At 36.6% G+C, this 25,532-nt stretch overlaps 3 protein-coding genes across 3 annotated transcripts in view; 1 reads left to right on the top strand and 2 right to left on the bottom strand.

Moving 5' to 3' along the window:
- The first annotated feature begins 7,273 nt into the window (after window positions 1-7,273).
- LOC6649667 (neuroligin 4-like) overlaps window positions 7,274-25,532 on the top strand; it is a 38,755-nt gene continuing 20,496 nt past the window's right edge. Inside the window, exons 1-9 of the mRNA XM_002072302.4 lie at window positions 7,274-7,639; window positions 16,020-16,395; window positions 16,466-16,683; window positions 17,642-17,791; window positions 17,860-18,293; window positions 18,615-18,989; window positions 21,462-21,907; window positions 21,987-22,105; window positions 24,464-24,781. Coding sequence (XP_002072338.2) covers window positions 16,151-16,395; window positions 16,466-16,683; window positions 17,642-17,791; window positions 17,860-18,293; window positions 18,615-18,989; window positions 21,462-21,907; window positions 21,987-22,105; window positions 24,464-24,781 — 2,305 coding nt within the window. The 5' untranslated portion in view covers window positions 7,274-7,639; window positions 16,020-16,150. The remainder of the gene's footprint in view (window positions 7,640-16,019; window positions 16,396-16,465; window positions 16,684-17,641; window positions 17,792-17,859; window positions 18,294-18,614; window positions 18,990-21,461; window positions 21,908-21,986; window positions 22,106-24,463; window positions 24,782-25,532) is intronic.
- LOC6649668 (uncharacterized oxidoreductase YjmC) lies at window positions 8,662-10,423 on the bottom strand. Its single transcript, XM_002072303.3, has one exon. The coding sequence runs from the start codon at window positions 10,305-10,307 to the stop codon at window positions 8,799-8,801; it is 1,509 nt and encodes a 502-aa protein (XP_002072339.1). The 5' UTR covers window positions 10,308-10,423; the 3' UTR covers window positions 8,662-8,798.
- Window positions 12,250-13,970, bottom strand: LOC111519361 (modular serine protease-like). The gene is made up of 3 exons (XM_023179778.2): window positions 13,641-13,970; window positions 12,822-13,582; window positions 12,250-12,761 (listed from the first exon to the last, which is right to left on the bottom strand). The coding sequence occupies exons 2-3, from the start codon at window positions 13,477-13,479 to the stop codon at window positions 12,250-12,252; spliced, it is 1,170 nt and encodes a 389-aa protein (XP_023035546.2). The 5' UTR covers window positions 13,480-13,582; window positions 13,641-13,970.

Genomic DNA, 25,532 nt, shown 5'->3' with positions numbered 1-25,532 from the left:
AAAATATCTTCAATTTGATGGATTATGTAGATAGTGAGAATTAGCTACTTATTCTTAAAGTTTTGAAAAAAGAATGATTGAAAATTGCATTACTTTACCTTGCCCTTTAAAAAGATTTACTTCTAGCGTTGTCCCATCTTTTTTATAACCCAATTGCAATTTTCATAAATGATTATATGGAGAAACCTTCTTTTCAATTGTTACCTTCTTCTTCTATTTCTATTCTTTTCTCTATAAATATATGTGGTACCTAAGTAATACGTATAATCAATTTATTGCAAAATATTTACCTTTAAATATTTAATACTGCAATCAAATTAACTTTATGCATTCAATTTGCAGCTAATTAGTTGTTATAATTAAACCGTAAGACCCTTAGGGAAAGTTCAATTGCCATTAACAATAAAAGTTATGTGTGGCATAAACAAAGCTCCACAAAGCTTTCAAAGTAATTAAACTTTTGTCACACCACCAAAAACCGCGAAGACAAAACCCAAAGAAAAAAATTTAAGTAGAAGCAAAACATAAATATGTATGTATGTGTGTGTGGTGTATGTGAGTATGTTTATGCATACATGCAAAAGACATTTATATTATAAATATTTTAATGCAGGTAAGTTATGCAAAGATTATGAGCACAAACAAAAACCGGAAAGCGACGCGTTCAGGTTGTGTTTTTTTTTTTTTTTACCAAAAAAAAGCCTATTAAAATAAATTACAGTGCATTTTTTACACGAAAATTAACAGAGAAGAGCAAAAGAAAACAAAACAAAAAAAAAACAGAAAAAATGAAAAGAGATGGAAAGAAAACCAGGAAAGACAAAAGAAAAATGTGAAAGCGAGGTGGAAGGACCACGCACTGAATAATTCATGAACGTTGCTGGTGAAGGCAAAGTAAGTATAGTGTTATATTTAATAAGCTTGGTGGAGAAGGTAGCGGGATATAGAGCAGGCAGTGGGGGGGAGGGAACAGGGAAACTCTCTGTTAGGTAGGAAAATCAGACACAAAAGCCATGACTATCAAAAATTCAAAACGTCCCCAGAGTAAGTCTGTACCTCCGATCTGTGCGTATGCGTGTGTGTGAGTCAAAATTTGACAAATTTGGTTGCCTACTTTTTGGGGGCCGCCTCGACGCTTTAACTTAATCATTTAATAAAAGTTTTATGCTGACGATGCCTGCTGCCTTGCTGGCTGTTGTCGCTCTTGGCTCATTCTCAATTACTTTTGTTGGCACGTTTTTGCCTTTTCCTTTCTGTTTTTTGTTTTTTTCTTTTCATCTTAAGCGCAAGACACTTATTAGCCCGCTGTCGTCCTGCTACGCAGCGGCGACTTTTTCCTTTTTGCGCTTTGTACATTTTAAAATTATGTCAATTCCTTTTTGAACAATCGACGCGCCAGGATAAAGAGCAAGAAAAACCAAAATGCACAGAGCCTTGGAGACCCAGTGAGATGGTGTGGCAAAGAAAGGACTTGCAAAGGGTCGCCATTTAAACTGATTGTGTGTTAATCGCGGTTAACTCGAAGAGAACCAAACCATGAGACCGAGTGTAAGCGAGCAGAGTTTAATGAGAGATACAGGACAAGACCAATTTTGAGCTTTTTAACCAAGAATCCAGGAAGAAGACACAAAGAATTCCTCAAGCAGAAATGATGAAGATAAATTACGTTTAGTTAAATGCATTTATGTAGACTGTCTCAACGTACCAAAAACGCTTAACTGATTTATGTCAAACGAATTTGTTGGCTTGGCAACTAGACAAGCAGACAACTTAAAAAACAACAATTATACCAACAAAATTATCCTGAGTGGGTTTCGTTTACAAATGAAATTGTTTTGGTTTTTCTTAACTTTTTTTCTGGTTTTTGTGTTTTTTAATTAATGCCATTAATAAAGAAGCAAAACTGTCTTGGAATTGTAGACATGCGACAGCAGTGTGAAATTTTAACGCGCAATTGAAGTTTATGGCCAAAACTCCTTTTTGGCCCTCTCTCCCAAATTCATGGATGTCGCAAAAAGTTGTGGGTGGGGGTGGGAGGGGGGTGGTTACTGAAAAGTAACCACAAAACAAATTTTTGCAATTTGCTACAAATTGGAAAATGTTTTTGTGGGGCGGCCAGACAATGGACACTTAATGCGAGACCACGAGCCAAGGCTGAGCCTGATGCGTACTTTAATTGTTAATTTATACAAATTGTCTGTTGCCGCCAAAGACTATAAAATATTCAAGTTAAAGAGAAAACCGCAAAAGTACGCAGGCAGGCAGACAGGACGAGATGAGATGATTGCCCACACACACACACACACACGCACACACACACACACACATTCAAACAAAGGCAATACCGCCCACGAACACATACATATAAAAATGTAATTAAGTTCGCGTGTCGCACATTTAATTGTTTTTTAATGAATGAAAAGAGCAAAAATGATTTTTGTGACTCACAGCTGCAGTTCAGTTCAGCAGCATTTCCCTTATTTTTTTACTGACGCCTCCTTGTCCCCTTTTGGGCAAACAGTGCGAAAAATTGCATTTTCCTGTTACCATTGGAAAATGTTTCGAGTGGGCTATTTGCAACATGATTTCGTTTTTTCTTTTGGTTTTTGTTTTTCTGTTTGCTGGTTGCCAAAAAAATTTAATTATTTTGCCTCTGTGAGCTGCCAGTTGGTTCTGTGATTTGCTTGGCCAAATAACTGAATGCCAAAATAAAAGTGAAAATACTTTGTATTTTTTTTTTATTTTTCAATATGCAAACAATATATATATAAATACGTGTAGCATGTGGAAATGAAATTTAAAAACTTTAACAAATGTTATTCATCTCATTTTGTAAAAGTATTCTTACTTAGTGCTATTCGAAAGTATTTCGGAAAGTTTCTCAACCAGAAAATACGCGATTAAAATCGAAGCATTAGCCATAAGCCAATAAATTTCACAAGCAGACAAGTTGATGTTTTACTTCCCCTGCAATCTCCCTCTCTCTCTCGCTCTCTCTCGCTTTGTCTCACACACGCGCTTTCCTTTTCTTTGTTTGAGGAAAATCATCCCACATGATAAGTATAGGCCATGGGGACTAGGCTCAATATATCAAAAAGGCCTGAAAAACTAAGCTTCACGGCTTTTGGTTTTTGTCAAACAGAAGAAAGCCTAAAATTAAATAGAAAATTATTTGATTTATGTCTATCTACTGTGTATGTCGGTGTGCGTGTGCGTGTGTGTGTGTGTGTGTGCGGTTTGTGCATATATGAGTTTTGTCATTTTTGCATATTTATAAGAGCAAAAGCCATAATATCTCGGATACTGCCGTTATTTGCTTAAATGGAGTAACATTGCATAATACAAGTCACACGACTATTATTCACTCACTCCCCCTAGATCAATTTTTCACCCCCCTCCCCATTGCTGTCTTTCTCTTTTTGCTATCCCTGTACTGCTCTGTCGCCAATATTTATACATATTATTTAACGCTCATTTATCATAAAATTACTGTAATAACTTGACCAGCTATGATTTATGTTACAAAATTATTTCCACTTGTTTTTGTTTTTATTTTTTTTTCTCCTCTTTTGCTATGTTCTTCTTTGCTTTCAATTATGTCCTGCAGATGCTTCACTAGTCTTTTTTTTTTGCTTTCCTGTCTTCGTTGGATTGCTATACAAAAGTCCTTTATCTTGTTGTATGGATTTGCAATGGCAGAACATGAAGTGTGGTCAAATCGCACGCACGTTTGCTTTTTGCTTTTTCATTTGGCATTTGCTGATTTGTCGCCATTCATTGACAGTGCTGATAAAGCAGACTGTGAGCTCTGAGAGTTAGAAGAAGGCAGGCTTATAGGTAAAACTTTGTGATGCTACACACATTTTGCTGTTGACATGAGCGATAGATGAAAAGTGTGCCTTTAACATGAAAAACACGAAAAATAAATCCAAATGGCTTTAAAGTCCAAGTTTTATCAAGTTGCCTATATATAAGTCTCTAGAAAGAAGAATATGTATTTATTTCCATTTTTAGAGTACGATTTTGTTTGAATTCATAATTTTTAAGATCATCTATCAAGAATTTTTCAATTTTTCAGACATTAAAAATTTTGTCCTTGTGCTACACTTATGTAAATCCAATAACAAAATATTAACTTAAAAGTTCACATTTATTCACATAAATAAGCAACAAAACTCAATAGCTACTTTCTTTAGCTTTTCCTTTTTTGATTTCCATATGCCTTATAAATTTTGTAACATAAAATTTTCCAGCCAAATCCATGCCAGTCTAATGTATGCAAACTTGTAACTTGGCTTACAAAATGTTTTCACAGACTCTGCAAATTCTGTTTATTTCAATTTCTTTTTCTTTCTCTCTTTCTCTTTCTCTTTCTCTACCTTAGCTTTTTATTCTCTATTTTGATACACACCTGCACAAAATTCAAGGTATGCCACAAATTTGGCATTTTATGCTACCCATAAATAGGTATGAAGGTACACGAAGCCCATCAATGGCCGCAAGGCAGGGAGATGGATGTGTGGATAGATGGATGGATGGTGAGACGGTTAGTTGGATGGTTGGGGTCAAAAGTAAACTATGCTGAAAGCAGAAAGTGGTGGTAAAAAAGAAGACAATTTTGGCAATCGCACTGAGGTACAAACATATGCAAAATCATTGACTGAAAATTTGCATACAAATGCCATGCATATGCCTCTCTATTGGGTGTATGTATATATTTGTGTGTGTGTGTATGTATGTGAAAAGTATTTTCTGTTGCAATTTCCGGCTACTATAACCGGATGTGAAGCTGCTCAAAAATTCATGCAACCGTAAAAGGAGCAAAGTGCGCCAATAAGAGAAAGCAAAAAGGAACAGTAACAGAAGCGGGCAAGGACAACGGAAACGGGAGTCAACGGGAGTCGACAGTTCCCCATCGTCGAGTCTTGGCTGCCACAATTTTTGCTTTAGCATAGCCAAAAAAAAACAAAAAACGAATAAACGAAAAAAGGAATTTCTTTTACCAGAAGTTTTGTCGCCAATCGCCTCCATTTGCATTTTACATATACATACATACTTACCACTCCAGCCAATATTGTATGGAAGATCCTTTTCCACAGTCGTAAATCGTTTTTAACTTCGATTTTTCATTCTCTGCCAGTTGCCTTCTATGATTTATAGTAAGAAATTTTAATAGTTGGGAAATTGTTGACGATAAATATATAACTATTTACGCCTTATTGCATTTTCTATTGGCAGCGAATATAAATTTTAAAAAATATGACAGGACAATGGATTGTTTTATACAGTTCCATATACATATTTAATATGCTTTCTATTTCTTCGATTTTGGTCTTTACTTATTAAGGTGAGCTAGGCGAGTTCTGTTTGGTTTACAGTTGACAATTTTCACAGACCTACCTCAATGATGGAAATGTGCCATGCGACTTTGCTGCTGCTGCCAAAACAAAGCCATCGAATGGCAGAAACACACGAGATACAAAACAATGTCGGCGTAGAGACGGTGGATGAATGTAAAAACAATAGATGGCAAAGCAAAAAATTAGTTAATTTTTATTCGCTTTCTTTTTTCATGTTCGTTCGTTCGTTTGTTGGTTACTTAGCTCTCCTTTTGGAATTCAAACAGCTGATTGCGTTAAATGAGAGAGAAAAGCTGTCCTCAGTGAATAGGTTCCACTTCCAGTGCTCTCTCTGCTCCAACTCTCTTGCTCTCTTGGTGTCGTGTATAAGGTTTTTAGAGCTTAACCCACATCCGTTTGGGTTTCTCACACACTGTACTATGTTACCGTTGCTGCCATTGACGAGGACGATGGCGAGGACGACAACGACGACGGAGTGACTGAAGGCAACGACGAGGTCTAGGTATGAAGCTTGGCCAGCCATGAAAGTAATCTTCAGTCGTTGGAATACATTCGTGCGTCGTGGACACAAGCGAAGCGTTAAGGCGCAATAAAATCTGTGCACGTGGCTTTACACAAAAGGAAAAAAAATCCAAAATTTAAAGCAAAAAACCAATTTCAAATTAAAAAAAAAAAAAGTATAGAAAAAGTATCAAACAGTTAGCAGTGTAAGTGTATTTGCTAGTGTGTGTCTGTGTGTGTTTTTGTGCATGGCTAAAGCGAGAGAAATTGTTTAATTATAAAGCATTTCGTAAAGTGTTGCCTAGTCTTAGGCGCAATATCTTTGTTATGCTCACTATGTTTGCATGGTGTGCGTAAATATGCCGCGTCATCGTCGTGCGTAGTCGTTGGCGTAAGCATCAGCATCAGTCGCGCTCTTTCTCCTACGCGTCGGCATTCCGTTTGAAATACTTATCCTTAGACCAAAAAGTATCGTAAAACATTCCACTTAGCGGTCATTGACATTCGCGTTTTCTAATTCAAGGAAAAACTCAAAACACAACAACAACAAAATTTTCCAACTATTGCATGCCTTGTTTGTTGGTTGTTACTTCAACTCGCATGCAATTAGACGGTTGTAAAACTTAATCGTTTTTGCGGCTTAGAATAATTAAAGCACTGCAAAGAAACGAAAACCAAACTTAACAAATGTCAGCTGATGGCAACAGAAGTCTTTTTTTTTAATGTGTGAAAAATAGTGCTAATCCCTTAAATGTATATTCGTAGCTTTTGTTAGGGAAATTGATAGACTTATTATTCAGAAATTGAATCAATAATTCCAGTTCGCTAAACTAGTTGTATACGTATACGTAGAGATTTTTACAGATTTTCTGTTATTCTAACAAAAATCGTTTTCATGAAAAGCGTTTTTTAAGCGCACAGATTTAGCATGGAAATAAATATCAAATTTCACTTCCACTTGTGCCAAAAGTGTGCCATAGAGAGTTCAATTGCAGTTTTTTTTGCATTGACTACACATATTGAAATTCAGGGCAACTGAGTGGCATTTTAGTTACTGGCATTTGCAAAAATAACAGTTTCAAAAAAATATATAAAGTATGCCATAGTTAAATTTACATATATAGGTAGTAATAGTATTAGCGTTAATGCAAATTTTTAAATTACCACAAAATTTATGCATGATTATTTGCATTTTATAGAGGAAATTTTTTCAGGTTTTTAGAATAATACAAATTTGAATAAACCGAAATCAATTGCAAATTAGTTAAAGAGTGTATTTCATTGTGCCAATATAAATAAAAAATTAATGACTGGTTAATGCAAATAGATTTGATTGATACATCAACTGATAATAATTAAAAATTCAATAAAAATTCAGCACAAAGAGTGAACCAGAAAAAAATCCAACTAAACGGTTTCTATATATGTATATATATATAAAAAGAGTTGACTGACGCCAGTGTGAGCGTGTGTGAATCTGTGAAAGCGGAAAATGGAAGCGAAAAAGGATACGCGCATTTAAGGCAGAAGGATTTTTATTGCTATTGCTGACCAAGGAAAATCAACACAACAAAGCTAAGGATTATTATCAACAGCCAAGGAACACAAAACAACAAAACAAAAAATATATAAAACAAACAACTGCCAGCAGTCATAAAAACGTTGAACAGGATCCCGAAACAAGGCCATTACACACATACCCACACACACACGCACAATTATATATATAACTCCATATATTTCTATGTATATAGTTGAGTGTGTGTGATTTTCACAAGGTAAATCAAGCAGAAGAAAGCACAACAAGCATAAAAATGAGCTTAAGTTGTCAAATTTTCAAAGTAAAAGTAAAAAAAAAAATTGGACCTTTTCTTTTTGTTGTATGAAACTTCATGAAATCAATTTTCCAAATAATTCTACACGATATCGTTATGGAAACTTTTTAATCGAAGCACAAAATGAACTAGAGAAATGTCTTTAAATGAAACATTGCTCTTCCCAATCAAAGATCAATCTCATATACATATATCTGTCAATTCAATGAAGATAAACGAGAGAAGGAAACGGATTTTTTTCTTTTTCCTTCCCACGAATAATAAGCGATTACAATGCCAAGTCCCAGTCACGTGCATGGGGACACAGGTGTCACCATTAAGGGTATCGACAACCACAGTTCTCGGATACGACATCATAAGCGAAGATTCTATAACTGTCAAATGGAAAGATGCCATAATTTAGTCGGGCAACGGGACAACATGGCGGATGTCATAAAAAGTTTGCACTTATTACTCACACGCCGAGTATGCTCGGGCTTGGGTAAAGATTTTGGGGATTGCTTTTGGCTCCAAGTCTGATGAGCTTTACTTGTGGCGATGAAATCAAATTAATCATTCTGCCAATGATTGGAATAATGCCTCATCCGCTTTTTTTTTTTCTCTTGCTTTATCGATTCAGATACACACACACAACCCAAAGTTCGGGTAAGGCTAAAGGAGAATGATAGAAAGTTAGAGACAGCAAAAAAGATTGACAATTACATAGCGAAATAAATACTTTGCCACCTGGCACTTTTTCCTATTTTTAGTTCGCTCACAGCTGTTCATTTTCACTTGAGCTTCTGGCCGTATAAATTAACGCAAATAATTATGCTAAAATAAAAACAAAATGCAAGTAGACACTCAGCCACCTTGAACAGTTAGACAGACATAGACAGAGCGAGACTGTTGAAAGCTTGTTTTGAACTTTTGAATAATTTAACACGCCAAAATTAGTAAGCTCGACATGAAAATTATTTTATTCATTTGCATGTTTTACCCTTTTTTTCCGTACATTTTTTTCTGTTTTAGTCTTTACTTGTTTCCTCTTTTTGTTTCTCAAAGTAAAATTAAAGGCCAAACAATGTTCACAAGTTTGACAATTCGAATTGGTTTTTGCATGTCATATAGTATCATCTTCCTTATACGGTTGCAATGGTGTCATGTTTAAAGTATCGGCCAACTCTTGAAGTATACCCAATGTGCAGGGCGAGATTCTTAGGCCACCCTCCTTGTCCACCATTTGCATATGAAGCAATTCCTTATCACCAGGTGCCATAATTTGTTCCTTGCACCCCACCGGGCACGGCATAGCATTTCGCAACAAATGCTGAAAATCAGCCAGACGATCCTCAAATGTTGTGCAAAATTGTCGAGGGTCGATTGCCACATATAATTGGCCCAGGTCGTACGGTTTATTTTCAGTGCTAAAGATTCCACGTTTACGAAGTTGATTGGCATATTGTGCACCACTCATAACCCCACAAAGAATATCAACCATGGCAGCTAAACCAAACCCCTTGTAGGCCGGTCGAAAAGGATAGAAACGTTGAGCTCTCAAAGCTTCAGCGACATCGTTTGTGTCCTGCTCACCGCTCTCGTTAAGAGCCAAAGCTGGAGGCAATTCCTTTAATTTACCATTGCAGTAGGAGAGTTCCAATTGGTCTACAGAGCACGAGGATTGACCAAAATCCACTAAAAATTGCTCATGTTCACCGGCAGCTACACAGGCGATAGGATTTTCTCCCAATATAGGTTCAATACCACCACTGGGCACTAATGTGGGTGCCGCATTCGACATGCAAAGCCCGATGAGACGTTTCTCCATTGCCTGACATGCATACCATGATGCCATTCCAATGCAATTAGATTTGCGGGCAACGACCCAACCGATGCCCACTTGTTGGGCCTTCTGTATGGCCAGATCCATGCAGAATGTGGCCACCACTGGACCTGGAGCATTCGAGCCATTTACCAGGGCCAGGGCATCATTCTCTTTCTGAATCTCAGGTTTAGCAATGGCCGAAACGGTGCAATTAAGAAGATCTGCTGCAATGGCGGGCAAGCGATGAATACCCATACTCCTATGGCCCATATAATCAGCTGCAACAAGCGCATCAGCCATATCACTTGCCGCATCTTGAGGCACGTCCAAGGCGGCAAAGATATCGCTGACAAATCGTTGGGCCTCCAATACTCCAACCAATTGTTCTGGTCCTTGACCTGTCTCTGTCTGGAAGATTGGCTGCTTCTGACCGCCACAAACAAGTAAAACTTCTTTGAGATTTTGCCATAATATTGTTTTATCTGGTGGTGGTGCTAGCGGAGGTATCCCCTGGCCTATTAGTTCTTTTAGACATTTCTCTTTTTTCTGCATAACAATTTTGCTTTGCTTTTGAAACGAAGACCACTCATCCTTGAGATCCTTATCATCGAATTCCTCTGTTTTATCATTGCATACCAAGCTGAATTCCGTTTGATTATCAGTACTAGACTTTCCGGTCCCCAAAGTGTAGCCTTTCGAACCATGAATTTGTGTATTTTGCAGTCCATTTGTGCGATTAGAATGCTGGACGCTTAGTTTTAAGCGCACTTTACGCAAGGCATCTACAAAATTCAATATACGACGCATATGCTAAAGTCCCTAATGATTATCCCCTTAGTATGTATAAGTATAAATTTGTATTTTAGTGTGTCTGTAATGAGATTCTACGCTACGTGTACTACAATCGATAAAAATGAATATTCGTCCTATTCATTCTAAGACTACACCATGAGAAATAATTGAACAAGTTTTGAGCATATTTCTCAAGCATATTTCCTGTGTTTAAATTAGATATTTCGCTTGAAATAATCGTTGGTATATAATTTAAAACAATAAACAGTGATTAATTGTTTATCAATTGTTCTATGTTTTTCAAGAAACTATATAAATGTACATAATCACTGCTGGTGGTGAGACTAAGCTATTATATAGCACATATGTATTTATGTATACATTATCGAATGTATGATATATTCGCATAGAAATGAGCTAGTTTTGACATTGTCGCCTGCTGTTCGTACTTGAATTCTCAGAATGTGTCTGACTGTGTTTGTGTGTGTGTATGTGTGTGTGTGAGTGATTCTGTTTTTGGAAAAGCAGAAACAACACAAAAATGCAACAACATAAAAATTTTAGCTTACAATGGTACAAACAAAAACAACAGCCAACCACACAACGCACACACAAATTGCACTTATAGAGATGAGTTGTATAACCTTGAAGCACACTCACACACACTCACAAACACATGAGCACGAACGAACTATGTATGTATGTCTGATGCCTAACAAGTAGAAACTCATAAAAGTATGTTAAATTTTTACCCTTTACCAAAAAAGTACATCTGTTTTCGTTTATACTTTGGAAGGATTTGAAATGAAAAACTGAAAGTATATATAAATGGCAATCGACCAAGTTAACCGTAAACTTTTAAAGTAACTCACTTAAAGTTACGTTTTTTATCAAAAATTAACAATATAAAGGTTCCTTGACCAATAGGAAAGGACATTAACTTCTTTCAAACTTTATAAAAAACAGCTAAATTGAAAGGCGATATTAGAGTAGATTGAAATTGAAGTTCTAAAAGATCTAACTTTATTAGTCGATATCAATAAAAACTAAAATTGGTCTGGCAGACAGATTAAGTCCATATGTATGTACTAATCCAAGGGTGTATGCATACTGGTATATGAATCAGATTTTTTTTTAATAAAGTAAAGCAGTAAGTCAGTTTTTTAATCATAATTGGGTCAGCTTTTATCATCAAAAATGTTTCAGTCGTTGATTCATTTTCCATTACAATTTCATGACTACAGCTAGGTTTTATTTAAGTTTGGCTGTTTAAACAAACAAACTGATTGGAAACAATTTTCCTTTAAAATTTTGTTTTAAGTCAAGTATATTTTACATATGTATTCATTAAAAAGCACAAGAGATTTTGAATTAATATTTTAAATAAAACATTTTAGAAAACTTGTTAATTTTTAGTGACATTTAAGATAAACAAAGGTATCGCTTGATCACCATAAACTTTCTTCAGCTTCTCTGATAAAAGACTCACTACGAGTATACGATATATTTGCGACCGTAATATCATGTGCACACGCTGTGACTGACCGAGTAAAGCGACTAACCACACCAATGAGGCATTTACCCTCCCAATCATGAGTGTTACAATTAACCACAACTGGACTGCCACTGTCGCCCCCACATAGGTTATAATTAGTTATAATACTAAAACTGTCGCCTCTCGATCCATCATTGTGATATTGGAAGGGGACAAGACCGAGTGTCTGATTATTGGGATCGGTCCAGGCGTCTACAAAACCACCAGAACTTCTTTGTGGATATTTAAAATGGACATCCTTAAGCCAGGGCAAGCAAACAATTCCTTGGCCAGCGGGGACCGGTATTTTTCTCATCAACAGGACAACTGCAATATCATACTGATTCAATTCGTCATTTTCATACCATCTGAAATTAATATTTTCATTTGAATGGTGATTTCGATGTTTGAGAATAAATTTTCTTACGGATGAATACGGTATTCCTTAACATTTATAGTATCACTGTTTGGTGTATATCCTGAATGAAGTTTGAGGTACCGAATGGAAAGATCACTTTTCTTTATTGTCGTGGTATTCTTGTTGTATAGACAATGGGCAGCAGTCAGCACTAAGTCCAGCCTGATCAGGGTACCTGCACATATGTATTTAACTTCTTTCAAGTATAACGCAACAATCCAAGGCGCGTTACTTGGAGCTACATCAGGCGCATCACTGGAAAGCTTTGGACCGGACGGTGTTTTCACCATACAACTGTAAGAGCACAAATCCAATTGCTTTTTTCTTAAGCCCGTTAGCCCGGACCATGTTCCATCCTCGAGACATTCTGTCTGCGGCAATGGCTCTCTCTTGACATCAAGAAAGCCCGGGGCACAATTAAAGCTTACCAATTGTCCAGGTAGTAGGCCCATACTGCACTCCTCACACTTTGCATTTATGGCATATAACCCAGTAAGCTCGGTGTAATTGCAGAATTCTAAAAATGAAACATAATCTTAACATAAAACATTCCTTTCTCATATACCTACGTACTTACTAGTACAACGTGGCTCTTCTTCTTTAGCAATCCACTTTTTTCCAATACAGTTCAGTTTAACTTGATTCGAATTTTGACCAACCAAATAATAACCGTTGTTACACACAATTTTCACCATCTGATCCCGAATCGGCGGTTGTATACGATAATTACAAGTTTTGAAAGTGGTGCAACTCAAAATCATCATTGTATCATTTTTATAGTAGTTCAATGGACAACCCAATGTGCCATTGGTTTTCGGATCCTTGTTATCCTTATTATTCTTTTTGCACCTTGGTAAAGTTGTCCTCCATTCTGATGTCGTGAGGCATACGTTCCATGAAATGGTAGATTCCTTGCTTTGTTCTATGCACTCAAACTTTACAGCTTGATTGGCATAAACAAATGTTTTATTTTGAATCCTATGAAACTTTGTATCAGTCGTGAATCGAACACCTTCGCCAATTGGCTCAAAGCATCGAGGTAGGGCTAGTCGATTCCAGTGCGTTCTATTCTTACATATATCATGTAAGTCACGATCCTTACATATATTCTCACAAAGATTTGGTACCTCATCAGATCCATCTGGGCAGTCAAATTTATTGTCACAAATTACTGTTGGGTCCAGACACTTGCCATTCGCACACTGAAAATTGGGATAAGAGCATTCGGGATGCATGCATAGCTCCAAGGATTCATCGCGTCCATCAATGCAGTCAACCTGGTTATCACACAATTTGACACGTGGAATACACTCTTTTGATCGGCACTCTACTTGATTGCTACAATGATAATTTAATTTAATTTATAGTTTACTTACAACACTAACCATGACGTAACCTGGGACATTTTCCATATATGAAAGATGAATCCGTAGTTATAAATAATGAATCGGATTCATCAGATCCATCGGCACACTGTGTATGTTTGTTGGCCAAAAGCCCTGACTCTAGCGACTTTGGAGGAAGTGCACCGTAGGCACAGGTGTAAACTGGTCCATATTCAGGCCAAATTTCATCATAGTCAACATATTCCTTGCACTCAGCAAAAGTTTCATCACTTCCATTGGGACAATCGATCTTGCCATCACATCTGTCGGTTTCATATATACACGTTTCATCCTCGTGACATTTAAAAGTGTTATTGAAATGACAAATATTGCTAACAGCTCCGTTAGACTCATTCAATACACTAAACAACACACACCAAATTAAAAGAAAAAAAAACATTTTCAAGACCCTAAACTCCTCTCAACCCCAATACACCAAGCAAACTAAACGAAATTCTCGTTTATGATGTCATATTTATATTTTCAAAACGCATTGAATATTCCGAGCATTTCATTCGTTCTTAAAATTATCAACAACTGGCCGCTGAACTGATAAAAAAAAGAGAGAAAATTTCACATAAGTACACCAGATTTTTGAATATTCTTGCAGCTTAAGAGCTGAAACTTGTTATTTCAGCTCTTTATAACCGTGATAACAAACATATGTATAGTTTCAACGGTCGATCGAAAATTCTGTACGAGAGTAACTTTTTGTTGTTTTGTTTCAAAAGCTAACTTCATAGAATTAAGAAGTTAGTATATATTTGTATATATACCTACTATTGGTTAGTTGGTATATTAAGAAAAACGGCATAGAACGATGTAAAGAGATGTCAAAAATGTGTCCCTTATTGAAGAATCTAAATTAAACAAATAAATATTGTATCAGAAAAGACCAACACAACCCAAAGATAAAACAATATATAAATATATAGATTCGTTTGAAACTACGGCTTTTCAACATTCATTTTTAGACTCAATTAACTAATTTTTGTTTGTCCATTTTATCAGAGTGAATTACAACTAGATATAGAGCAATTATAGATAACTTAAACTTATTGGATTGAGTAGTTTACAACCAATTTTCTGCAATCTCTCTAATAAATTGTTCGATGGCATAATAAGTTAAATTTGTAACAGAGATATCCTTGGCGCACTTTGTGGCTGAACGAGTAACGCGACTCACCACACCAATAAGACATTCACTCCCCCGATCCTGAGTCCTACAATTAACCACAACTGGGCTGCCACTGTCACCGGCACATAATTGTGTAGATGTTTCAATATTAAAAAAATCTGCCGTAGATCCTTCACTATGATATTGAAAGGGGACAACACTGAGTGTCTGGTCCTGTTTACCTATCCAAGTGTCTATGAAACCACTAGAACTTCTTTGTGGATATTTGAAATGGACATCCTTAAGCCAGGGCAAGCAAACAATTCCTTGGCCAAGGGGGACCGGTATTTTTCTTATCAACAGGACAACTGCAACATCATACTGATTCACGTGGTCATTTTCATACCATCTGAAATTAACATTTTTATTTGAATGGTGATTTCGATGTTTGGGCATAGATTTTCTTACGGATGAATACGGTATTCCTTAACATTTATAGAATCACTGTTTGGTGTATATCCTGAATGAAGTTTGAGGTACCGAATGGAAAGATCACTTTTCTTTATTGTCGTGTTATTCTTGTTGTACAAACAATGGGCAGCGGTCAGTACTAAATCCAGCCTGATCATGGTACCTGCACATACGTAAGTTTCTACTTTGAAGTATAGAGCAATAGTCCAGGGAGCAATAAGTGGTGCTACAGTTTCTGCATCACTGAAAATCATTGGACCGAACACTGGTTTGATATAATATTTGCAATCCTTGAAAGTCACCATTGTATAATTTGTATAGTAGTTTAACGGACAACCCAATTTTCCATTAGTTTTTGGATCTGTGCTTATTTTATGCGTAACTGCTCCAAGACTCTCGTTAAACACACCAAAGAGGCCAAGCATAAGCCAAATTATTTGAAATGACATATTCAACACTCTAAACTCCCTTTTGCCTCATTGACTGACGGCAAACTGACTGAATCTTAAAATCCGAAATGGAATAAGAGAGATTAACAAATTGTACACATACATATGTATGTGTACATTGTAAATATATTGCACATAATGTATTTATGTATGTACAAAACACAATACAATGTTTAAGAGAATTTATGTGATAAGTAATACGATTTACGACCTTATCAATATTTCTTTAGAATTGAAGTAAAAATATACAATTTATGTATGATTTTATAAAAGCTATTAACAATACTTTGAAAGAACTTAAGTTTTAAAATATAGTCTTTGTAGTATGTCATTAAATTTTTAATACATTACAGGAAAAGATGATTAAGCAAGGCAGCTGCAATACAGGCTTTCGAAATCCCTCCTCAACGGTATAAAAATCGAAACTGAAAACAAGGAGTCAACGAAAAGTAAGGGCGAAAAGAAGAAACCGTAACCATTGACAATGGTGCCTCTGGTTATGTGGCGAATGTTGTTTGCCACATGCTTGATGTGCTGGCTCATTGTGTACACAACGGAGGCCTCCACTTTGGATATTTATAAAAATGCCCGACTTGGACATCGGATTGTACAGACAAGATATGGCCGTTTACATGGACTTATATTACCCTTAGATAATTTTCGGTTTCTACGCTCAGTAGAGGTATTTTTGGGAGTGCCGTATGCCACACCGCCCACAAAACTAAATCGGTAAAGTATTTCTTTACATTTGGCAAAAGCCAATAAATGTTTGTTTATTTGTTTTTTTTTTTCTCAACAGATTCAGTCCCACTCGAGCGCCAGCACCTTGGGATGGTATTAGAATATCGGATAAATATAGTCCTGTATGTCCACAACGTTTTCCCAATATACAAAATGAAACGGCAGCCCTCGAAAAGATGCCCAAAGGTCGTTTGGAATATTTAAAAAGATTGCTACCATTTTTGGAAAATCAATCTGAAGATTGTTTATATTTAAATATATTTTCACCCATCAATGGTAAGTTGAAACTCTTAATTAACTATTGGTTATTCTTTCTTAGAAACTTAGTAGTACTTAATATAAAATGTTTTTCTATAACAAACATACTTGCATAACAAACTTCGAGAAATACAAAATGTATAATTTGGATTCTGTTACCATTCTACGTGACCGGCAGGAACAAAACGCAACAAACACTTTAAACGAATTTGGCTTAATTCACTACTAGGCCAACATAAATCTTATTTAAATTCAATTTATTAAGATTCATCGGATGACACGTATTGCCAATAATTTATACTTAAAACAAAGCACCCGCACAATCACCTGCTGCTGCTTGGCCCTGTACTAAGCAAGCAAATCTTATCTTAAGTGCCCCTAGCCAAAGGCCAACACAGTAAAAGGACACTGAACAAAACTGGAAAAAATACATATAGATATATATGTATGTTGGTACCTCCTCTTACATATATATATATATGAATGTACATAAAAGGAAGCAGGGAGCAATCTTCGCTTCGACTAATCTTTAGCGATTTCTATGCAGTACTGTGAGTGCCGCGTTCGAAGTCGAAATCAAAATCAGCTTTACACGCGAACGGAAACATTTAATGGCGCTTAAGCGATTTCAGCTGGTTAGAAGGGAAGAGGCTAAGGGTGAAGGCGTGAATCTTAACTCTGGGTAAAAAGGGGACAGCATGAACTTTGTTTCTTGTTGTTTTTACAAGTTTAAAAAAAGCAAGTGGGTGAAGAAAACTCTTCATTTTGGGCATGGCACAAGTTTTAAACAATAACTTCTTGAAATTTCAGATATTTGAGGCTTGATAGGAAGCTAAAATAAACAACTGTTTGAAATTGTTCTATACACTTTAGTTTAGTTAACTTAATAGGAAGAGTATTTCTATTTCGTCTTTAATTCTTCATACAGAATATAAATCAATGACCGATTAAATTTTTATTTTTATTTGACCTTCAGCCGGAAGTAACGAGAAAAAGCTGCCCGTAATTGTTTTTATACACGGCGAATCGTTCGAATGGAGCAGTGGTAATCCATACGATGGCAGCGTATTGGCCAGCTATGGTGAAGTCGTTGTTGTGACGCTTAATTACCGCCTCGGCATATTGGGTTAGTAAAAACCCAGAGAAAAGACCACCCTGACCCTTAGTAATCCGTAAATTACTTTTACCAAATAGGTTTCCTCAATGCGAATCCCAGCCCCCATACCCATGCCCGTGTGGCAAACTATGGGTTAATGGATCAAATGGCTGCCCTACATTGGATCCAACAAAATATACAAAAATTTGGCGGTGATCCAAATGCAGTAACCTTGGCTGGACACGGCACTGGAGCGGCGTGTATCAATTATCTAATGACCTCACCGACAATGGTGCGTGGTTTATTTCATCGTGCCATACTTATGTCAGGATCGGCATATTCATCATGGGCCTTGGTCGAAGATCCAGTGCTGTTTGCAATTAAATTGGCCAAAGAAGTAAATTGCACGATTCCGGAGGATTTGAATAGACACCACGAGCAAATTGTTGACTGTCTGAGAGACGTGCCACTAGAGGATCTATATGCTGCCGATATACAAGCACCCAATTTTCTAACATCCTTTGGTCCATCGGTGAGTTAAAGATTCGAAAAGATTTCTATTGGGGTTTCTCTTTAATTTGATTTTCGTTTCGGGGGGGAGATGAAATAGTCTGACAAAAGTATTGATTTAAGAAATGTTCTCTTATCGCCGATTGAAATATTTTGTGTTTTTTTTGCAATTTTTTTTTTTCTTTCTTTTCTGCCTTTTTGCTTTTGTCTTCTTGCATTAAGTTTTGTAACGTTGCCTTTCCCACGCTTCAGTGGGCTTTATTACTTACTTATACCCTGCTTTTGTCCACTACTTTCGGCTCTGAATCTCTCTCTCTCTCTCCATTCCTCAATTTCAATTTAGGTTGATGGCGTTGTCATACGACCCGGACATTCCAATCTCGATATCGATGATTTAATGACGCGCAACTCGAAACGTTCATCAGCCGATGGCGGCTCACAGTCATCCGGCGGCAATTCAGGAGGAGGCAATGGCGGTGGCGGCTCAGCATTCAGTGGCAACGGTGGCGGTGGCTATTTTGGTGCAGGAGGTGGTGCTGCCACGGCAAATATGGCCGGACACTACGATGTGCTGTTTGGTGTTGTTACAGGCGAATCGATTTGGCGCTTCAGCGCTCATGATATACAAAATGGATTCGAGGGCGAGCGTCGCGATAAAATTATACGCACTTATGTCCGGAATGCCTACAATTACCACCTCAATGAGATCTTCTATACGGTAAGTGAGACACAAGGGAGATGGCAGAATGACAAAATGAGAGCATGGGAGAGGCGACAGTCAGAGGGGTAAGGGAAGTCTTCCTTTGCGGTCACATAAATCTTATAATCAGATTGTCTGCTGTCTACCTTAATTATTGCTTTATCTTGGCAATACTTTTTTTTATCCACTTTGTGAATGACTAGGCAAACTTGTAAAGTTGGTCAAATGAAAAACGTCTAAAAGAAACCGAAAAAAGTTTTGCAGACTTCTTGTCAGACCAAAAATAAAAACCAATAATGAATGAGTGCTTTATTTTGGCCAAAAATTGTTTACAGTTTTCCGCTTAAATGTTTAAGAATCTCACAATTAACAAATTTTAGATGCTTTTTTAAGTGACATTCTTAAATCGAAAATGAAATGAAATCCTTTTGCTTTGCCAAATTTGTTTCTCTTCTGTCAAATAAGAGAAAAATGTTGTTTAATTTCAAGTATTTAAAGCGTTGCCTTTACTTTTACGCAAGAAGAATCGAGAGGAAAGATGAAAAAGTCAATTAAAATGTTGCGTGTTTGTTATATAAGAATGTTGTGCTTGTTGTGAGACATAATTATAATTACATGTTGCGTATGAGTAACATTTGGCATTGCGAACAAAAACAAACGAACAAACAAAGAAATATTTATGCATCCGTGTCTTCTTTTTTTGCATTTCATGTTTGTTTTCATCTCTTTTCTGTGCAAGTTTTTAACATTTCTTTTTGTGTGCGTTTGTGTATGTATGTACATACATACATACATATGTATGTGTGTGTATGGTTTTTTTTTTTTATTTTGTCTGTTGTATTTATTTTATGCGCTGGTTTTTATTTTTTATTTTGTATTGTGCAAGCGAGCGAAATGGAAGGCAGTTAACACGCCATTGCTGCCAAAACATTAACACGCTTTATTTGGCAAAATGTGTGCAAGGACACAGAGACACACACACACACACATACACAAACCCAGATATTATACACATGCACACACCTACTTAAAAGCATACACAAGCAGCACTTAACCCAAATCACAGAGAAACAGAGAGAAAAGCATCCAACGACAACAGTCAACAGTCGGAGTCAGAATCTGAATTCCAGTCTCAGGCAACATCGCCATTGCCATCGTTGTCACCATTTGCCATATTAAAACTGCCTGAGTATATGTATACCTACATGTATTCTTATATCTGTGTATGCACTTAAAACATATACTCACAAACACACACACACAAGCATATATATGTGTGTATGTATATGTATTAAGAAGCCGTAAATTGCCAACGCATATATCACGATTATAGCACATACATACATTCGTATATTTATTTTACTTCATTATACTTATAACCTCACCCACATCAGGCAGCTTAAGTATATCCCCCAACTGGACTGCTGCAATTGCCGAGATTGAGGTTCTTATAATGTCATCATATAGGGCTAAGAGCAAAAGGCGAAACTTCAACGCACGCCAAGGACTATAATTCATATGAAATAATTTACAGCCTTTTGTAAGCTATAATTGTTCACGTAAATTAAGTATATCGATTCAAGTTTATTACAGAATAAAATCTTTCATTAATTGGCAGCTAATCAAGTTGTAGGCACAATCTAATTGCAGATTGACTAATGAGTTTTATTCCCACAATCCCTATAGTTGTTGCATTACATTACTTCTTAAAGCAATCAAGTTTCTGAAGATAATAATTAAGTTACATCATGCATATACACTTAAATTAGTTTAATAAGATTAAGGTGTAAGCTAAATGCTCACCAATTAACCTACTTGAATAAAACTTAAACAATTGCAAATTTCATTGAATTTGATTTTCATACTCAATTGAATAAAGTTTCTTCGAAATATGTCTATAAGGAGCTTGAAACTTTGTATTTAACAATGTTTGCTCTCAACACAGAAACTGTATTTGATTGCAAAATATTTATGTATGTACATATGTATGTGTATAGATATGTACAAACATTGAATTGTTAGACACAACAGAAGTGAATACTGCATTTTTGGTTTTTTTTTGGCTCTTAAATTATGCATGACATCGATTTTACAGAATGCATTTTGTGGTCGTTTCTCCATTTTTATATATTCGTTTTATTTGTGTTTTATTTTGTAAACCTGCACACATGACGGGGGGAAAAATAATAAAAGTCCCTCCAATTCCTTTGCCCCTTTTGTTGATGCAGCTTCTCTGGTTTTGCGGTTGTTGGTTGCAGCCAGCAAACAGTAGAAATCCGCTTGTAATCTAGCCAGGATTTGACTTGGCACACATTTGCATATGCGAGTGGAATGTGTGTGTGTGTGTGTGTGTGCAAGCAATGCATATTAACTAAGCTGATTTCTGCATATCCCACTCTCGCTCTCGTTCACTCTCTCTCTGACCGATTTCTCTGACTCTTCTTTCAATATTTGTGACTACATACATATAACATACATTTACTTACGCAGATTGTTAACGAATACACAGACTGGGATCGCACTTCCCAGCATCCAATCAATACACGTGATACGGCAGTCGCTGCCCTCTCCGATGCCCAATTTGTGGCCCCAATTGTACGTACTGGCGATATATTGGCTGCCCAATCGCCACCACCGATTAGTTCAACTAATCCATCGAGTGGCAGTTCAACAACTGGCGGCAATGCGGCTGCCTCAACATTGGCTGGCACAAACACACAACCGTCTGGTCGTTGTTATTTCTATGTATTCGATTATCAGACTAAAGATGGTGATTATCCGCAACGTATGGGCACGGTGCATGGTGAGGATTTGCCATATATATTTGGGGCGCCACTGGTCGATGGTTTCAGTCATTTTCCACAAAATTATACCAAATCCGAAACGGCTCTATCAGAGGCTGTTATGATATTTTGGACAAATTTCGCACGAACTGGGTGAGTTGGTTAAAGGAACAAACAATAACTGTCATCGTTTTTCATTTATAAACATTTTGTTGTCATTTTCATTTTTCAGGAACCCGAATGAGCATCATCGTCAGGACTCTGTGTTACCTGTCTCAAAGGAACGTAATCGTTTTCGCAGCATCACCTGGGAAAATTATGATCCATTGCATCAGAAATATTTGGAAATAGGTAAAACAAAAAGTGAAATTTACGCTTAAGCACGCTGAAAGCTAGTTGAAAGCCAATTTCAATAGACTGTCATAGTCATATTTCTGCGATTTCACTTAATTTATTCAGCCATTGAGTTGATAATTGTTACAAATTGTTATAGATTTTAGAAACAAAAGCAATACCGAGTCAAGTTATACCCCATCTAGTACAGGGTATACGGGAATGTTGAACGGCTATTTTGGTATGCAGTAAAATGAATTCACAAAATTGCCAAATAAAAGCAACAAATTTAGCTAAACAGGAAAGAAAGCCAAAATAAGAGGAATCATGTTAGAATACAAAAAATGAGAGAATCAAATTTAATTTGAATTTTAAAGAAGGTAAAATAGCAGCGCGTGCACATGCTTTGCATGTGAAAAAAAAAAAACTGCCTATACACATCAAGACCAGCAGACGAACAACAACAAAAAGAAAGCAAAATAAGGCGAAGGAAAAGCCATTTCAATGGGAAAATTGGGGCGGAGATTGAAATGTAGACTGGGAACAGCAGGATGTTGAGATTGGGTACAAGTGGGTGGCGGTGTGGGGGTGTGGGGCTGTGGGGTTACAAATGTTAGGTGTAAGTATACGCATAAAGCTTTATGCGATGTGTGCGTTAAAATGGTGCCATTGCGTCATGTCAAATGTACGAGTATGTACGAAAATGTTATTAATTTCAAATTTTTCACACCTTTTGTGTTCACAGCATGTACTCGGAATGAGGCGCGGGGGGGGCGCTCTGTCGGTGGTATCGGGGAAAATCAATACACGCACTTTATGTCTGTCGACAGATACACAAGCATTTAACGGTTTATGAAAATTACGCACAGGTTATAGCTATAATGGATATACCATGCTCACATTGTGTGGCATATAGATGCGAAGAAGGGAAGGGATAAAGGGTACCTTTGTCGTTTTCTTTTGAATTGTGTGTGTGTGCTGTGGGGTGGCAGGCAGAAGATAAAATTCTTCTTACGCATATGTAAGCATTGAAGGACAACAAAATCAACGTGTTTTTTTTTTCTTCTCTTTTTTTGTTTGATTTTAATTGAATCGACACACACCAGCTGACAACATACGCCATGCACTTTACATAAGCAATATGAAAGGATTCCCCAGCCCTACATATGCAGGGAATTATACTTATACATATATACACCCACTCAGTCACACAAAGGCACATGGCCTGTGGCAAAAGAAAACTCAGCTTAAGTTTTGATTTGATATGCTGCACAACTGAGTAGTGAGAACTGAAAACGAAATCAAATAATGCGATTCGTTTTGCACAAAAGGATCCAAATCTTTTTGCACCAGCCACATGTATTGAACTATGTATAAGCATAACTTTCACACAGAAATACACACAGAGACGCACACACACACACCAATGCATAAAGAAGATGAAACATCTGGGATATTTTAGGGTTTTTTCCGCTTCTGCTTGGTGGGTTGGGTATCAATTGAAAATTCTTTGACGTAAATTATGCAGCATTCCAAGTGCTTGCAATATTTATATGTGTCAGGCAATGGAAATGAAATTTTCATCATTTCAATTGAATGGGGTAAGAGAAATTATTCTGCAAACAATATTGAGCCCTGAAAACTAGGCAATACATTTCGTAGAAGAAAATTTATTTTTTTTTTTTTTTTTTTTTTTTTTTTTTTTTTTTTTAAATTTAAGCGCTGAATCCATACATACAAAAATAGTATCATAACAACACAAGTAGATGTTTTAAAAAAAAGGACCAAACCTCATTGGTATACCCAAGAGGACTATAATAGAAAATTTATTAAGCAAGAAATTATTCTGTAAGCCATATGGAGCCCTTAATAGTAGGCAACACATTTTCCAGTGGTAAAATTTATCAAGCAAGAAGTTTTGTATAAAAATCTAGCCTTTGTTTTTAAGTGGGATATAAGTGAATACAAATGTGTTACCTACTTTTTGAAGACTTGTATGCTACTACTTTCCATACATACACCCGGCAATGGCATCAAAAGGGCATTAAAAATTTACCAGTTTATGTCGCTTTCTACCCCTGTTAAAACAAACAAGACATCATCATGGGTAGCAAAAAGAGAGCGGCTGGTAATGGTGTGCTTTGCCCTCAATTGCACGCCCTCAAAATGGTATGTCTGTTTGTCTGTCTGCCTATATGTATGTCTTTCGCTCACCTTTTCTGGCATGCAAATGACTTGAAAGTGGCCCAACAAAAACAAGAAATAGTTTCAGCTATTTTGCATGCATGTTTTGTCTCTCACGAAATGAAGATGTTTACATTTGACAAAACGATTTACTTTAAATCTTTTCTCCTTTAACTTGAATATTTTCCATAGGCATGAAGCCGCGCATTAAGAATCACTTTCGGGCCCATCAATTGTCAATTTGGTTGCGTTTAATACCGGAACTACATCGTGCTGGAATGGAAGATGTGATAGCCAGACACAATCTGTTTCGTAATCATGACGATATGGACCTATACGAGGGACCAGTTAAACCAGATCCATTTGGCATTGGAAGCTCTGGCACAGGCACCGGCTCTTCATCGTCTTCGTCATCATCGTCGTCGCGCCTGCTACTCATCGATGAGCAATTGATGATGAAGAAGGGGCGCGGTCTAAATGCCTCAGCTTATTTAAATGGCATATTGGGTGGTAAGTATATATCCCTGACCCTTTTTTTTTTCTTGTAAATGAAAGCTGCTTCAGGGCTTCAGAAGGTTATCAGTCGTTCCGTCTGTGTGTGTGTGGCAAGGAACTCTTTTGCCTTTGTCAGTCACTTAAATACCCCCTAAAAACAACAAATAAGCAAAACACAAAACGCCTGTCTCTATTGTGTCTTGTCTTTTGGTTTTTACTACATTCTGCATTTGTCGTTTAATACATTTTGACAAAGGCCAACGCAAACCAAACACAAAACATAGCAAAATAACAAAACAGAACTGGTTGAAAAAAAAAAGGTAGCAACTGAAATCTTAGGCCAAGATTTTGACATTTGATTGCCTTTGGGTTCACTGCTTTTGTATGTATTTGTTCTTGTGTGTGTGTGTGTGTGTCTTTGTGTGGCCCTTTGGCTGCCCAAATTTAATTGCAAATTCTGCATAAAATGACAAATTACACAGACGCAATGTAATAAAAAAAAGAAGTCAGCTTTGCGCAAAGTATTTTTGCAATCTGTGCAAATTATTATCCTTTGCTGTGATTTTCATTTGGCTTTGACTCGGGCTTAACCCAAGGACATGGAATTTTCTGCTTTAACGCTTTGGCAAATTGACAATGAGTTAAATAAACTTTTCATGTTTGATTTGATAGAAAATCATAAATGAAAAGATTCTATCATAAAGTTGTTTTAGACAAAATGTTATTCAATTGAACACTGAATATGCATATTTATTTTTTGAAGATT

The sequence above is a fragment of the Drosophila willistoni genome, chromosome 3R (assembly GCF_018902025.1).
Source record: "Drosophila willistoni isolate 14030-0811.24 chromosome 3R, UCI_dwil_1.1, whole genome shotgun sequence".
Classification (NCBI taxonomy): domain Eukaryota; kingdom Metazoa; phylum Arthropoda; class Insecta; order Diptera; family Drosophilidae; genus Drosophila; species Drosophila willistoni.
This window is presented reverse-complemented; position numbering and strand designations above follow the sequence as displayed.

What these genes read in the sequence shown, in the direction of transcription:
- LOC111519361 (XM_023179778.2), bottom strand. Translation starts at nt 13,479, where the DNA reads ATGCATCCCGAATGCTCTTATCCCAATTTTCAGTGTGCGAATGGCAAG. An exon ending in AGAAGAGCCACGTTGTACTA is followed by an intron (nt 12,762 to 12,821) that starts GTAAGTACGTAG and finishes TTTCATTTTTAG; the next exon opens with AATTCTGCAATTACACCGAG.
- LOC6649668 (XM_002072303.3), bottom strand. Translation starts at nt 10,307, where the DNA reads ATGCGTCGTATATTGAATTTTGTAGATGCCTTGCGTAAAGTGCGCTTA.